Consider the following 15,089-nt stretch of genomic DNA (forward strand, 5'->3'; position numbering starts at 1 on the left):
CGCTCGCCGACTACGGTCCTCCTGACTTACGTCGCCCGCCGACTACAGTCTATCTGACATCCGTCGCCAGTTGAATACGGTCCTCCTGACTTATGTCGCCCGCCAACTACAGTCTTTCCAACCTCCATCGCCCGCCGACTACGGTCCTCCTGACTTACGTCGCCCACGGACTACAAGCCCTCCGACCTCCGTCGCCCGCCGAATACGGTCCTCCCGACCAAACGAATACGTCAATAGTAACTCTTTGTATTCACATCATGTAATGTACTCTATAAAATGTACATCAAGCTAAGGCCTTCTCCAAAGGAAGGGCCTCATTTGTAATCGACTGCAATACTAGTGGATTCATTCAAATTGGGCTAGGCCCCGTGGTTTTTCCCCCTTTTCACGGGTTTTCCACGTAAAATCTTGGCGTCTCATAAATGCTAGACCCTCTATCTTATCTGATTGCGTGCCGGATTTTCGTACAATGCTAAGACGATAAACTTTATATTTCTCTACCGTCGCGAATACTCCTAGACGCAACAAGTATAAAAAACTTTATAAATTTTACTCACCCGTGGATCCCATATTTATTGATTTGGGTTAGAATTTGAGCATTATAATATTGACTTTATACATGACTATATAGATAATTAGACAAATATAATAATTGTCTAGGTCAATTAGAATATCTGAGTTGAGTCAACCACAATCCGTTCGTTTGGCAATATTGATGGTCGAATATCCAGGTAGATGTTCAATAGTTTCCCATAGAAAATTGCCCCCTTGAATAGTCGATGAGGCCAATTTCATCGATTATACTACTAGAGTCAACCAATGGGCTGCATCGCCTAATTGGGACGAATTCTTTGATTATAATCACATGTTTGAGGTGAGTTTATTTGAAGACTGACTAGTCCCTCTTAAGTCAAATTCGAGTAGATAGAATTTTGCTTGGCTTGAATCCAATCGACTTAGGTTGAACCAGCCTGACTTGGTTTAACCCCAGTTTAATGAATAATTACCAAGGTCTTAAAAATCGAGCCGGACCAACTAGCTTAACCAGTTCAACTGGAGTCGATCAAGTTACCGGTATGGTTCGGTTTGAAAATTAGAAATTGCTTTGAACCCACTTCTCTCAATTTGAAACGTTGGGTTGATCGAAAAACCGTCGAACCGGTTAGCCAATTTATCATTATCCTATTACTACTGGACATTCTGCAACAAAGAATTCATTCTTTATTCTCTTCAGTAGTGTTGAAGATTATACATTTCTGAAATCTACATAAAAATTATACCAAAAAGGGCTGCTTAATTGAAAAAGTAACCAAGGAAAAACAAATCAATCACTAAGCATGCCATTTTTTTTTTCTTTCTTTCTTTTTTTCTTTCACAATTATGAATATTTGTTCTCTTCCACACAAGTGGTAAATAGTGCAAATAGAAAAGCCATTAGATGCTTTAGACATATATATCATAGTCTGTTTGGCATTGGGATAAAAGCTCCATGGAATCCATAAGGAACTCTCTTTGGTAAAATTATTTTTGCAACAGGATCATCCTTGAAGTTTTTGGCATCAATTATGTGAACCTGCAAATGGGAAAATATAAGTTACATGCGTTCTGGAATTACAATAAGGCTTCATTTGGGAAGGCTTTCTCACCGTTTCTTAAAACAGCTTTTTAGTAAAAGAAATTTTAATTTTTTAACTAAAAAGTTACTTTAAGAAGCAATAAAAAAACCAGTTCCAAACAAAGCCTAAATCTAATTCAAATCACAGAGAGTAAGCCAAATAGAAAGAAGATCAAAGCATAAATTACTCATAAATTTATATATATGTTCATCTAGTTGATGGCTACATCTTATTGTCAAGGCTGTAAATTTCACTATGATTTCAATTCTTTAAGTTTTTACTGCCATAATTTTATTACAGTCTCATTTCAGACTAGAAAGAAGATTGATGTGCTTGAAGAGATTTAGGCTTCATATGAGAGGGCTTTTTTATTGCTTCTTACAATAGTTTTCTAGTAAAAAATTAAAATTTTGCTACTAGAAAGCTCCTTTAAGAAGCAATTAAAAAACCGTCACAAACAAAGCCTTAAATGAGTACACTAATTCACCGAAAGCCAGATCCAGTATGGTCTAAAAATGTTGTTCCATTAGAATATTCAGGAACAAGTGAAAGCTCTTGAGTTTGAATGAGCAGATTTTTCATCTTCCATTAACCAAAATTTTGTTTGGGAGAGCTTTCTTACTGCTTTTTAAAACAGTAGAAAAAATTTTAGTGCAAGAAACTTTTGTACTAAAAGTTGCTTTAGAAAGCAGTCCCAAACAAAGCCCAAATAAAGTGGACGTAATGTATTACTATTCAAAGCACAAAGTTTAAGGAAAAAACTTAAACATGAGTTGAAAGCGTTTCAAAAAGGAGCATAAAGTTAATATCTTACTTGAGATGTATTTGTATGTTCGTTATGAACAAAAGAGATTATCCAGCCATCATCTTCCTGAACACCACCCAGTTTAGAAACAAATGCTGCTCCAGAGCAAAACTCATTTGCACCAAGCGGGTGTCTCTCTACCTTTACAGATCCACCATTATCATTTTCCTGCTGCTGAAGAGCAAGCCAACAACATTACAGCAAAACAGTAAACTGAAAATAAATATATTTCTTTTTATGTTAAGATCAAATACCATTGTAGTACTATCTTTCTCATCAAGGTATAATTTCATGAGGCCTCCATACTTGGGCAATGCTACAAATGGTTAAAAAAGGAAAAAAAAATCATCAGTAGCATGTGATTTTAATGTGCATATATTCACAAGGTTTTTGTTATGAAAGGAGTTATCAATTTAGGCTTTGTTTGGAACAATTTTTTTATTGTTTTTTAAAGCAGCTTTTTAGTACAAAAATTAAAAAAGCTACTTTAAGAAGCAGTAAAAAAAAAGTCTCAAACGAAGCTTTAGTATTTTAATTACCACAGATAGAGCTTGCTACAGAATCTACAACTTGTGCATATGCATACTGGTTGTGCAAACCTACAAAGAGATCATTGCACATGTAGAACTCAATAGACAAATCACTTCCAGTTAGATATCTGTTCCTAACACTCCCATTTTTCATGTTTAATCTCCACTCATGTAAGCGGAAGTTTAAAAGCCCTTCATTGGGATTGCCATCACAATCTTCACCTGCTAATTTAAGTTTGAAACCACTAGAGAACCACTGGCATTTGTTTCTTCCGAGATCGGGGCCGGGAATTATTGATCCCCGCGATCGACCACCCCTTACAACAACCTTAACCAACAATTAAAAATATATTAAGCAAAAGGATGAGGAAAACATCAGTTGATCTAAGTTTGAGATATTGCTTCTTATAAATAGAAAATGGCCAACATGTAGATCATCAGGCTCAACACAAAATCTCTGGTTTCTAAAAGATCATGTGGAAAGGACATAACATTTGCTCTGGATTTACAGGAAATATTAAATCATACTTATACATGTTACTAAGGAGGCTTGCATTTTCCACTTTTTTCAAATATAAGTAACGTTTGAAAAAACAAGGGATGCTTTAGGCTTCGTTTAGGATGGTTTTTTTGTTGCTTCTTAAAGCAGCTTTTTAATATGAACATTAAAATTTTTATACTAGAAAGCTGCTTTAAGAAGCAACAAAAAATCGCTTCAAACGAAGCCTTAATCGCATGATAAAGAAACAACATTTTCATGAATCGAAGGACTTAGATTCTTGATTTATACCTCATCTCCATCCTCGTAGCAGTTGACAAGGTGCAAGGTACAGTATGGTTCAACGTCAAACCACTTAATTGAATCAGAATCCCCATAGCGAGGCATCACACCAATTCTTGCATAACTTTCTTTCTCATACTTCAGCAACCTAAATATTTAAATATATTTGCAGACAATTCTGAATGAGCGTGGTAATCTGAAACATTTACTACAATATAAATTAAATGATCAATGCTTTTCACCCATAAAGTCTAGAACATTTCAAGATATTCATATGGTATATCATTTGCAAAAGGAACCAGGGGATCAGTTGGGTACCACGTAGCTTGCAGGCAACCTATCTTCACTTCATATCAGTGATTCTTCCATACCCTCCTCCTTTAAGTTTCTTATATCCAACATCAAAAATATAGTTCACAATGAACTCTCCCATGACATCTACCCATCTCAAATACTTAAACTATTCCATGCCAACGGCTTTGCTGGATTCCTAGATGGCACAACAACAAATCTTGATAGACTAATCATCGATTCCAATGACCAGTCAAAACCCAACCAAGCATATAGCCAGATTCGTATTGACCAAAAACTTGTTGCAGCCATTTGTTCCACATTTAACTGCAACCATCCTCCCATATGTGATCCAACTCTAATCATGCCATGAACTTTGGTGCATCATTGAATGAAAACTTCCATCTTCAAACAAAGATCAAGACTCAAGAGTGATTTAATCTAAAAAATAAACTCCATAACATATCAATGAAAAACCTATCGATGACGCATTACCTCACAAAAATCAAAACCTTAGTCCATGATATAGCTACAACCAAATCTATAGTAGACACCAAAGACATGATTTTATACAATCTTTAATATGCTTCAAAGTTAGTATCAAGCATTAGGGTGTAAGTGCGCCGAGGCGACTCGTGAGCCGGCTCGAACTGACTCAATAATGAGCTCAAGAGCCGAGCTTATCGAGCCGCAAGCTCGAGCTTAAACTTGAGCTTGATTATTAGATGAGCTCTAGTTCGAGCTTGACAAAGCTCGACTCGTGAACTCGCAAGCCGGCTCGTACATTAGTTGTTAGAATTTTTTTTGAAAAAAATTAATGAATGTTTTTACGTGGTTTGAAAACATTCGAGGCGTTTAAATTGAAAAAATATACTACATGATACTAAAGCTGTTATTTTCTCCTAAAGCTATTATTTTCTTCAAAAAAAATACTAAAGCTAAAATTTATTATCATTAAAGGTACAATAACTTTTACAGTTTATATATATATATAAAGAAAAGGCCACATTCCAAGCCCCAAGGTAAAAGAAGTTGCCGTTCTTCTTCGACACCTTTCTTCTTCTCCCGTTCAAAGGTAAAAAAAGTTGTAGTTCCAACTTTTCTTCTTCGGCACCTTTCTCTTCTTCTCCCGTTACTTGCGAGCTGGCTCACAAGCCCGCCTCTCTCACTGCGAGCCGAGCTCGAACACACACATTAAGCTCGACTCGAGCTCGAGTTCGAGCTCACGATCTTGTTGGCGAGCCAAGCTCGAGTTAGGAAAAGCTCGAGCTCAACTTGACTCGTTTACACCCCAATCGATCATTTAAAATATCTATCCAGATAAAACTCACTCCCATCATTCTTGAATATTTACACTCACTACTCATCAGTGCAGAAATTAATCTGGCAAAAGAATCATCCAAAGAATTATCATCTCTAGAACTTCAAATTGCCAAGAACTCCAACTGAGGCTGTGGCTAGAGGGGTCGTGGACGAAACACATCACACCAAGCAAACCGAGGCACCTACCAGGAAAACAAGGAGGTCGACTCCCAATTGCATATTGTGCCGAATCTATAACAAAATATGTCATGCCACATTCGAATGTTGACATGAAATGAATGCTTAATACATGCTGCAAACCCTCCACAAGCATCTAAAGCACTGATTGCTACATCGAATAAATCAACCACCTAATGGTTCATTGATTTAAGAGCATCACCACATCTTACTCCTCACATAATAACCTACTGCAGCCGGACCAAATAACATTTGGAAATGGTGGCGCTCTTCTAATTTCGCACACCAATAAAATCTATTACCGACACCAGACAGTAAGCTCTTTCTTACAACTATAATTCACATCCCTCATATTTCCCACAACCTTCTCTCTATGTCCAATCTAACAACTGAAAATATGTTTTCATCTCTTTTGACACTTCTAATTAGCGTATTAAGCACATTTAAGACCAATCAACTCCTCCACTGACCTTGTCATAATGGTTTGTACACAGTTCAACTTCCAAAGTTGTCGCTACCATGAACTCACCTTCAAGTCTTTGGCACCAACAACTAGCACATCCTCATAGTCACACTTTGTCTACCATTTCTAAGACAAATAACTTTCTCAACATTCTCACTACTTTATCTTTTTGTACTTCCCATAATTCCGCTAAAGGCCATAGATTTCCTTATTCAAAATCTAACAATCATTATTAAAAACAACAAGAGCAATACATTCTGATGTATGGGGGCCTTCCCCATTAACTTCAGTTCAATGTTTCAAATATGATATTATCTTTGTTGATGACTTCTCTCTATACTCATGGTTATTTCCAATTTTTACAAAATCTAAAGTTTCATCACACTTTATAAAACTTGAAACTATACTTAAAAAATAACTCCCTTATAAAATCAAATTTCTCCATACAAATGGTGACAAAGAATTCCTCAATAATTACTTAACAAAATTTTCTTCAGACTCATGGCATCATCCATCAAACCAGATGTTCATGCAAACCAGAGCCCTCATGGAATGCAAACACAAGTGCCTTCTTAAAACAACTCAGTACTTTACTTGCAGCTAGGGGTGTAAACGAGTCGAGTTTTAGCCCTTATCGAGCTCGGCTCGTTAGATAGAAAGCGAGCTCGAACTCGAGCTCGTGTCACTGTTAACGAGCTCGAGCCGGCTCGCCAGCCATGGGCGAGAATTTTTAAATTCAGGCGGGATTTTTAAAAAATTTTAAAATTAGGCGGGATTTTTAAAATGACAATTCATTAATGAGCCACAGATTAATATATATTATAATATAATTTATATATTATTTTAATAAAATTTACTGTACTAGCTTCCCAATATATATTATAATATATTTTAATATTATTTTGAATAACAGCTCGGCTCGCGAGCTCGTTAACGAGTCGAGTTCGAGCCGGCTCACGAGCCAGCTCGGCTCACTTACACCCCTACTTGCAGCTCATATTCCCTGTGACCTATGGTTGGACACACTAATGACAATTGTCTTACCTCATAAATTGAATGTCATCCAAAAAACAAAGAAAAAATCCCCTCATCATCTTTTGTTTCAACAAAAACCAAGCCACATTCGCCTCCACATATTCGGCTTCGCATGTTTTCAAATACAATCTCCACTGACTCATCACAAACTAGCACTTCATTGTGACACGAATATATATATTGGGTACCCACCCACTCATAAAGGATATAAATATCTTAATCCACTAACCATCAAGCTTACCATCTCTCGACATGTTATCTTTGATGAATCAACTTTCCCATACAAAACTCTAAAGCCATTGCCAATTCAAACTCCTCTAGTTCTAAGTTCCCATCTACTCATACCTAGCTCTCACTCTTCCTCCTCTTCCAAACAAACCTCACCTCAACCCAATCACAGGCAACAACACCCTTCTTCACCTTTTGCTGATCATTCCAACCGTTTTAATCCCATTGCCACTTTATCCCCTATATCTCCTACTACCACCATACCCCCTACTCAATAACAACCAATACAAAAGCAAACTAAAAATCATCCAAGTCACCATATGGTTACAAGATTCAAATCAAGGTACCTGAAACCCAAACAAATTCTCATCTTCTCGATTACACTACTTCAGCAATTGATCCAACCTCATACATGGAAGCAGTGAAACTTAAATTGTGGCATCAAGCCATGCAAGAAGAATTTCATGCCTTACAAATCAAGGATTAATTATAGGGGCTTGCGCCTATAGGAAACCAGAACTCAGATCATAAAGTCCTCACAAAATGAGGGCGAAATCTCTGGGTAGTGTCTTATCTACAAACCCATCTGCCTTCCAAAATTTACCTCGGAACTTAGTCTGTTAAAACTCCCTCGCCGAATAGGAAAAGCGAGCGGAGGCCGGGGACGAATTTTCGGAGCCCACACTTGTCATGCCTCCTTCCAAACAAACCATTCTTGGTTGTAAATAGACATAACAAACTAAACACCATACTAATGGTTTGGAAGCTCAATTAGTTGCACAATGACAAACAAAAACAGGAACCCTGTAGTTAAAATGCCATCCATTAAAATCTTACTCACAGTGGCACTCAATCGAAACTGGAACGCACATCAATTAGATGTTTCAAGCGCCTTCCTACATGGATAGATAATTGAAATAGCACACATGCATTAACCTAAGAGATTTCAAGATTAGCAACACACCAATTATGCCCGTCTCCTTCAAAAAGAACCCTCGACAATAGTTTCAAACATTCTCCAATCATCTTCTATCTCTTGATTTCAAGTTCAGCTCAACTACATCTATATGGTAGAGATAAGGTATGCCTCTACAAATTCATATACGTAGATGATCTCTTAATCCCATCCATTGATGATACAATCATCTCCTAGCTGTTACAAAACCTGCATACCAAACTTAGCATGAAAAACCTTGGGCCTGTAACCAACTTACCGAGTATTCAAATCCAAAGAGACTCAAACTCTTACTTCCTTACACTGAAAATTTATGCAAGGAATATTATAAATAAAGCATGAATGCTAAACTGCAACCCACTGTCCAACTTACCACCATCTAAACCAACTCTTAACGCCAAACCCAATCAAACCTTCTCCAACTTTATCTAAACCAAAATCTCACAAGTTCTCTACAATATCGAACAATAACTCCACTTGATATTTCTTTCGCAATAAACCACCCTTGTCAACATACTCATAACACTCTACCATCCTACTCCCAACTACTTGAAAGAATATTAAAATACATTAAAGGAATGATTACATTCAATTTTCCAATCACCACCGGTCCTCTCACATCACATTCCTACTCATTCACATACCTACTTAGACTCTGACTTGGGCAAGTGACTCCATTGATCGTCATTCAACTATCGAATATTGCTCTTAGCTTGGGCCTATACTAGTTTCATATAGTGTCAAAAAATAACTAGTAGTAGCTCAATCATCCACTAAGACAAAATATTGGCACCATCCACTACAACTGTTGATATAATTTGGCTTCAATGTTTACTACAAGATTTTCACATTCCAACTCAACAACCAACTGATCTTCACCATGGTAATATCTCCATAATGGCTCTAACTAACAATCTTGTGTTTCACGCTCACACAAAACACATAGAAATCAATTAGAACTTCATTAGAGAACATATTTAATCCACAAAATTAAGAGTAGTACACAACTCTTAGGATCATGATGCTAGCAACTTCACCATAAATCATTTCCTACCAATAGGTTTCAAAAACTATGAGACAAGATGAGGGTTCAACCATGAGGAGAGGTAATATCGACAACCACAATTGCAAGCAAATGTAGCAACAACCTTCATCTACCATCTCAACCGTCGAATAAAAACCACTCAAATAATCCCACCATCCACTTGTAAAGCATATCACAACCCTCTACCAAAATATTATGCTTGCCCCTTACACTCTATTTGTGCAATTTATTGTAATGGAAAAATGTGAGATTGCAGTATAAAAAAAAAGTATAAAGATAGTCCTTTTCTTTTTATTTTTTCCACTATTCTTCACACTTATTTATTGTTGTGTTTCATTTCTGTAAGAAATCTAGTTTGGATTTCTTCAATTAGCATTATCCCAACCATTTGGGATCAACATTATGAATTTTAGTTTACAGAGGGGTTGTTTGATTGGATGTTTTTAAACTATACACATTTTAGAAATACAAAGTAATTTAAATGCATGCAATTTAAAAATGTCAAAGTTGTTTGTTGCTATATGTGTACATATATTACAATCCATTTTAAATGCAACAAGTATAGGCTTAGGAGGTGATGACCGACGAAAGAAGTGGCAGCAATTAGTGACAACAATGGGAGGACATGTGTGGTGGCTATCAGCTTGAAAGGCAAGCTTGCGAGCTGTGAATTTTCGCTATATTTGGAATTCACAATATTTGTGTGAATTCTAAATTCATCAAAATGGCTATTTTGCCTATTCCAAACCCCTATACAAATACTTTGAATTTAGATTACTTAATAATATCAAGAACAAAAAAAAAAAAACCCTATACTTCTATTTACTCTACACACTTAATAACTGCAACCAAACAAACCCCTAAATGCATTATAGAACTGATCTGAAAATTTGTTAAGTAGGTGGAAAGAGCATTTCTCAAACTAAACACTTACGGGCCACCTTTCATCAGCCTAACTATGTCAAATGTCAGCGGCATATCCAGAATTATGTTGTACCTGAAATTCAAAAAAAAAAAAAAAAATCTCACTCTCAGGATTTGGCACCTTTATTAGGTCATGGTAATATTTTCTCATTAAAGCATTGAATTAAAACACACACACGCACACACACAAAGAAAGAAAGGGGAAAAAAAACAAACCTTTCGGTTACTCCAATATCATGGCAAACAATGCCTCTCTCAAGCTTGAGGTCAACCTTATGTTTAAGCTCTTTTCCATCCACTGGAAATAAACACACAAGATCTATAAGCAGCAGAAAATTAAGTAATAAGTAATTCCAAAAAAATAAAACGAGTTTAAGGAACCTGAGACAACACCGAGAACAAGGAATGGTTTCTTCCCATCCGCCCCAACAAAAACAAGCTCTCCTCCTGGCGCTTTCTGAGGTAATATCATCAAGCTCATATTTTGCTAATCAAATGCAGAAAAAAAAAAAAAAAAAACATATTAGAAACCAGCAGAACCCTTGTTATTACCTTGGGATGAGCCATGAAAGGCCGATCCCACGCTCCGCTGAGATCCCAATCGCCAATCGTCTCGAGACTCAACAAATCTATCTCCAGCGGCATGTGGTTCTCCGCGACGGCGAAGACTTTCCCAGAAAACTCCAAGACATTAGTGTTGCTCAAATCCTTCGCCATTTTCCCAAACCTAAGCTGAAAACATTTGCCCGATCCATAATGGCCGAGAAAATTAGCGACTATGGTGCAGAGAGAGAAAAATGGGTACCTTGTTGAGGAGGAAAGAGGCGAGGACGGCGGGAGCATCGCCTTCGATGAGAGGGAGGAAGGCAGGATGGTTGCGGCTGCGCTCGAGTTGGAAGGTTTTGGATTCGACAAAGCGGTTTTTATAGGAGAGTGTCCAGGCACCACCGCTGCCGACGGAGACGGCGGCGGGAGTAGCCCTGGAGAAGGAGAGGGCATGGAGCATGCCCTCGCCCTCCACCCATGTCTCACTGCAGAGGCCAAGCACAGACGATCCAGACTGAAGCGCGCCGAACAACGGATTCGATCCTGAGCCGGCGAATAAAAATATATTTTAAAAATGATATTTTCTAACGTGGATTTTCAATTATATTATTTATTTACATATTCAACCTCTATATTTTAGTATTTATATACACAACACTTAAAATCATTTAAATAAAATAAGAAAAACACCCTCTATTTCACTCTTTCATGACACCAGTAATTTTTTTTAGTGGAGACACAAAATGGTGATTTTTCAAATAATTCATAAATATTTTTTGGGTGGTTTTTTTATTTAATAATATATAAAAAGGTAATATTTTTTCATTTCAAAAATATTAATATTTATTTTAATAATTTATTAAATTATGTATTCTATTTATTATATTAGACATAAATCTATAATTATCATATTTTACTTTAAAAATTTAAGTATTAGTTGTATAAAAAAAAGAAATTTTGTAATACATAGTGGCCCAATGGATAACATCATTTTAATTAATCGAGAGAAATGGGCTCGAATCTAAGGATTCTCGCTTATATATGAGTTACTGATTAACAATTATACTTTATGTTAATGGGCCAATGGGGGTTCATGCACCCAAGGTCCTGATTGTCGCTCCACCACTTGGTCCCATTGCCATTTGTTGGCGAAATCTTGTCGTCCTTCACTTGTTATCGAACTCGTTGCGAGTCTAAAACAAAAATATCATTATCACACCACCTCTCATCTCCATATTATCTATCCTATCGCTCATCACAAGTAAGATCCTATTAACCTCCACACACCACTAATTATCGTTGATTTTGTTGTCAGTTGTCAATCGCGGTTTCCTCATATCCTCTTTGTTCATTGAGAATAAGAACATAACTTCTTCTCCACATCGAGGATTTATAAAGTCCAATAACTTCTATTAAACAAAATGCTACTGTATGTAAAAAAAAAAAGTATGCATTAAACATATAAATATGATATTTTTATGTGTAAATCCTCCTTTTTTAAATTCATTTAAAAAAATATGAATTTAAAACTAAAATATATAGCTCAACTTAATCTAGGGATCTTATGCTCCAATCATAAAATAACAAATTTGAGATCTAATAAATATATGTAAATTTGTAATTAAATTTATTTACAAAAGAAAAATCAAATTGTCATTATGATAATTCTTATATGAAAAATTAAATTAGAGCATGACTAACTTTCATATTTAACACAAAACTAATTTATTAACATTACTAATTAGGTTATTAATTATTCAATTAACTTTTAATTATCTTTAAAAACATTATTGATTAATAGTATATAAGAGAATTTAGATATATAATTATCATTTTAATTATTATATAATTAATGTGTTTGATCAAATCACATAAGTTTCTCTTTTGTTTGCTAACCATTTCTTATGTAGACGCCCTCAGGGAAATCATGAGGGATCTCTCCTTCTATATTTGAAATGATCACCGCCTCCTCGATTTCATCCACTGGCATGAAATTGCTCTGCAGCAAATTAGAGAAAAAAAATTTTATATGCTGAAATAAATTTATTATATAAAATTTTCAAAACAACTAAAATTTAAAATAGCAAAAGTTTTACAATTTTTATTTACTAAAATAAATTTATTATATTTTAAAAATTAAAATAACTAGATTTTTAAATAACAAATATTTATAATGCTTTAAAAATTTATTTGAATACAAATAATTTAAAATAATTTATAATTTTTTAAATAACAATAAAATTTATTAGAGCAATAAGACGAGCAATAAAAAATATTATCAGAACAAGAGAAGCACCCATTGATACCCCACATCTTTAAATCAGGATAGGGATGCTAAAAAATGATCTAATTCGTCAATCTAGCATGAACCTAATTAAAAATTTTTGTAGTTGGGTTGACCCGTTTAATAAATTGACCAGATTAGAATTGGATTTTTTGACCCGTTACTAAATGGGTCGGGTTTGGATTTAACTACTGATCCGTTTTTTACTCAAAAATGCCCCATTTAGTATATTGGCTTCTTAAAATTGTTTTTTACTTGTGAGTATTTTTTTTTATCAATTATCTTAACTTTTATAGAAAAATTAAGTTATTAAAAATGGTTCTAAAGTAAAACACCTTAATAGGTCGAGTTTGAGTCATTTGGATTGCTAATGATTCGGGTTAGAGTTTTTGACCCATTTATTAAATGAGTCGGGTTCAGTAGATTAGATTCGGGTCGGACCCTAAACCCGACCCGTCACCCCGTTTTGACACCCCTAAATCAAGAACTTTTGTAAAAAGCTATGAATTTTTATTGAATCCTCCAAAATCTCAACCTATTGTTTGCCCAAATTCGAAAGGGCAATATTTGAAAAGGATCTTCTTCTAAAAATTAGATTTTGTTGCGCACGAATTATACATCAACATATATTTTATAAACTTTGTAATTCAGTTTGACATTCTAACAACTTTAAAAGTAAAATCAATTATCAATATTGTTAGCTTTCTCTATTGTACATTATGTTGATTTCCGAACTAAATAGTTATGTAGCTCTATTTATTGGCAAATTATTACATCCGATCACCGGACGCAGAGATAGGTCCTGATATTAATAAAATATTATTTTAAATTAAGCGCGTCAAAAGCACAAGAAAAGCGTAGGTAAATCGCAGACAAAGCGCAGTCAAAAGCTCAGGCAAAAGCACAATCAAAGCGCAGTCAAAGCACAGTCAAAGTGCACCTAACGCACAGTCAAAGCGCAGGTGACGTGGCAAGTTTTAATTGGATGTCCGGACCTATTTTTAGGTCCGGTGACCCGACCTAATAATTTGCCCTATTTATCTGTTGATTGGGAGCTTTGACTATCTATCAAGAGTTTTTGAATTTGAGTTTTGGATACGAGTTTATCTTAATTGTCCTAAATCTTTAGAAGAAAAAAATTGTTTGATTTTTACATCAAATCCATTAATACCAATGGACGAAAAAAAGGAAAGATCGTTTTAAACAATTACGGAAAAAAAAGAAAACCTGCGAAGGGAGCCACGGTTGATCTTCGAAATGGAAAGCAAAATCTACAAATGCATCCAGCAATCTACCAGAAGTTTTCTTGATCACTCCGGCCATATCGATTCTCGCCGGACCTCGCTGGAGCGCTCGGAGAAGAGGCTGTTTACGAAGATTTAGTTATTTGCTGACTGAAAGACCGACCGACCGATCGATCGATCGATCAATCGAACTTGTTGGTGATTGATGGGGGTTACCTGCGTGAAGGAGGAAGCGAGTTGAGCGAGCTTTAGAGATATAGAATTGATTGGAGCCCTTCGAGCCGAAGAACAGAAATGGAAGGAAGATGAAACCGCCGCCATGACTGGTTCCCTTCTTCTTCTGTTCTCTGTAGAACAGAATGAAGCTATTAATTAAGGAAGACGGAGGTGACCAAAGTTGAGTTTATATAGAGAGAACGCGAAGAAAAATTATTTCTGATTTAATAAAAATACATATCACTTAATTTAATTTAATTTATTAAACTATTTTAATAAATCAAAATACAGACATATATAATTATTTTTAATTAATGTCTCATAGATTATATTTCTCAAATGTATGTGTGGCTTTACTCTAAGGTTTCATTTGGGACAATTTTCTTCCCATTTTCTAAAGCATCTTTTTAGTACAAAAATTTTTGAATTCAAATTTTTGTACTATAAAGATGCTTTAGAAAACAGTAAGAAAGCTGCCCCAAATGAAGCCTAAGAAATAAAATGAGAAATGAGTATACACATGAAAATGCTATAGTAACTTTTGCGTCAAAGTTATAATGACCTTATTATAAGGGCAGATTTATTAGATTCGACCTATGTTAAAAAAGAAATAATTAGACCTAAGA

The 15,089-nt window shown here is 35.4% G+C and overlaps 1 protein-coding gene across 6 annotated transcripts; it reads right to left on the reverse strand.

The window, feature by feature from the left end:
* Window positions 1-1,198: 1,198 nt before the first annotated feature.
* LOC110112293 (carotenoid 9,10(9',10')-cleavage dioxygenase-like) lies at window positions 1,199-14,589 on the reverse strand. 6 transcript variants are annotated; one of them, XM_028696454.1, is made up of 13 exons: window positions 14,464-14,589; window positions 14,231-14,368; window positions 12,616-12,718; window positions 10,979-11,262; window positions 10,726-10,905; window positions 10,567-10,630; window positions 10,390-10,471; window positions 10,184-10,246; window positions 3,742-3,880; window positions 2,961-3,279; window positions 2,676-2,737; window positions 2,431-2,595; window positions 1,199-1,573 (listed from the first exon to the last, which is right to left on the reverse strand). In XM_028696454.1, the coding sequence occupies exons 1-13, from the start codon at window positions 14,566-14,568 to the stop codon at window positions 1,457-1,459; spliced, it is 1,821 nt and encodes a 606-aa protein (XP_028552287.1). In that variant the 5' UTR covers window positions 14,569-14,589; the 3' UTR covers window positions 1,199-1,456. The 6 variants fall into 6 exon arrangements, with proteins under 6 accessions (XP_028552287.1, XP_028552320.1, XP_028552308.1 ...); XM_028696487.1 differs by having other exon boundaries at window positions 2,431-2,592; window positions 3,174-3,279; window positions 10,555-10,630; XM_028696475.1 differs by having other exon boundaries at window positions 3,174-3,279; window positions 10,555-10,630.
* Window positions 14,590-15,089: the final 500 nt, after the last annotated feature.

This window comes from Dendrobium catenatum, unplaced genomic scaffold (genome assembly GCF_001605985.2).
Source record: "Dendrobium catenatum unplaced genomic scaffold, ASM160598v2 fragScaff_scaffold_8, whole genome shotgun sequence".
NCBI classification, from domain to species: domain Eukaryota; kingdom Viridiplantae; phylum Streptophyta; class Magnoliopsida; order Asparagales; family Orchidaceae; genus Dendrobium; species Dendrobium catenatum.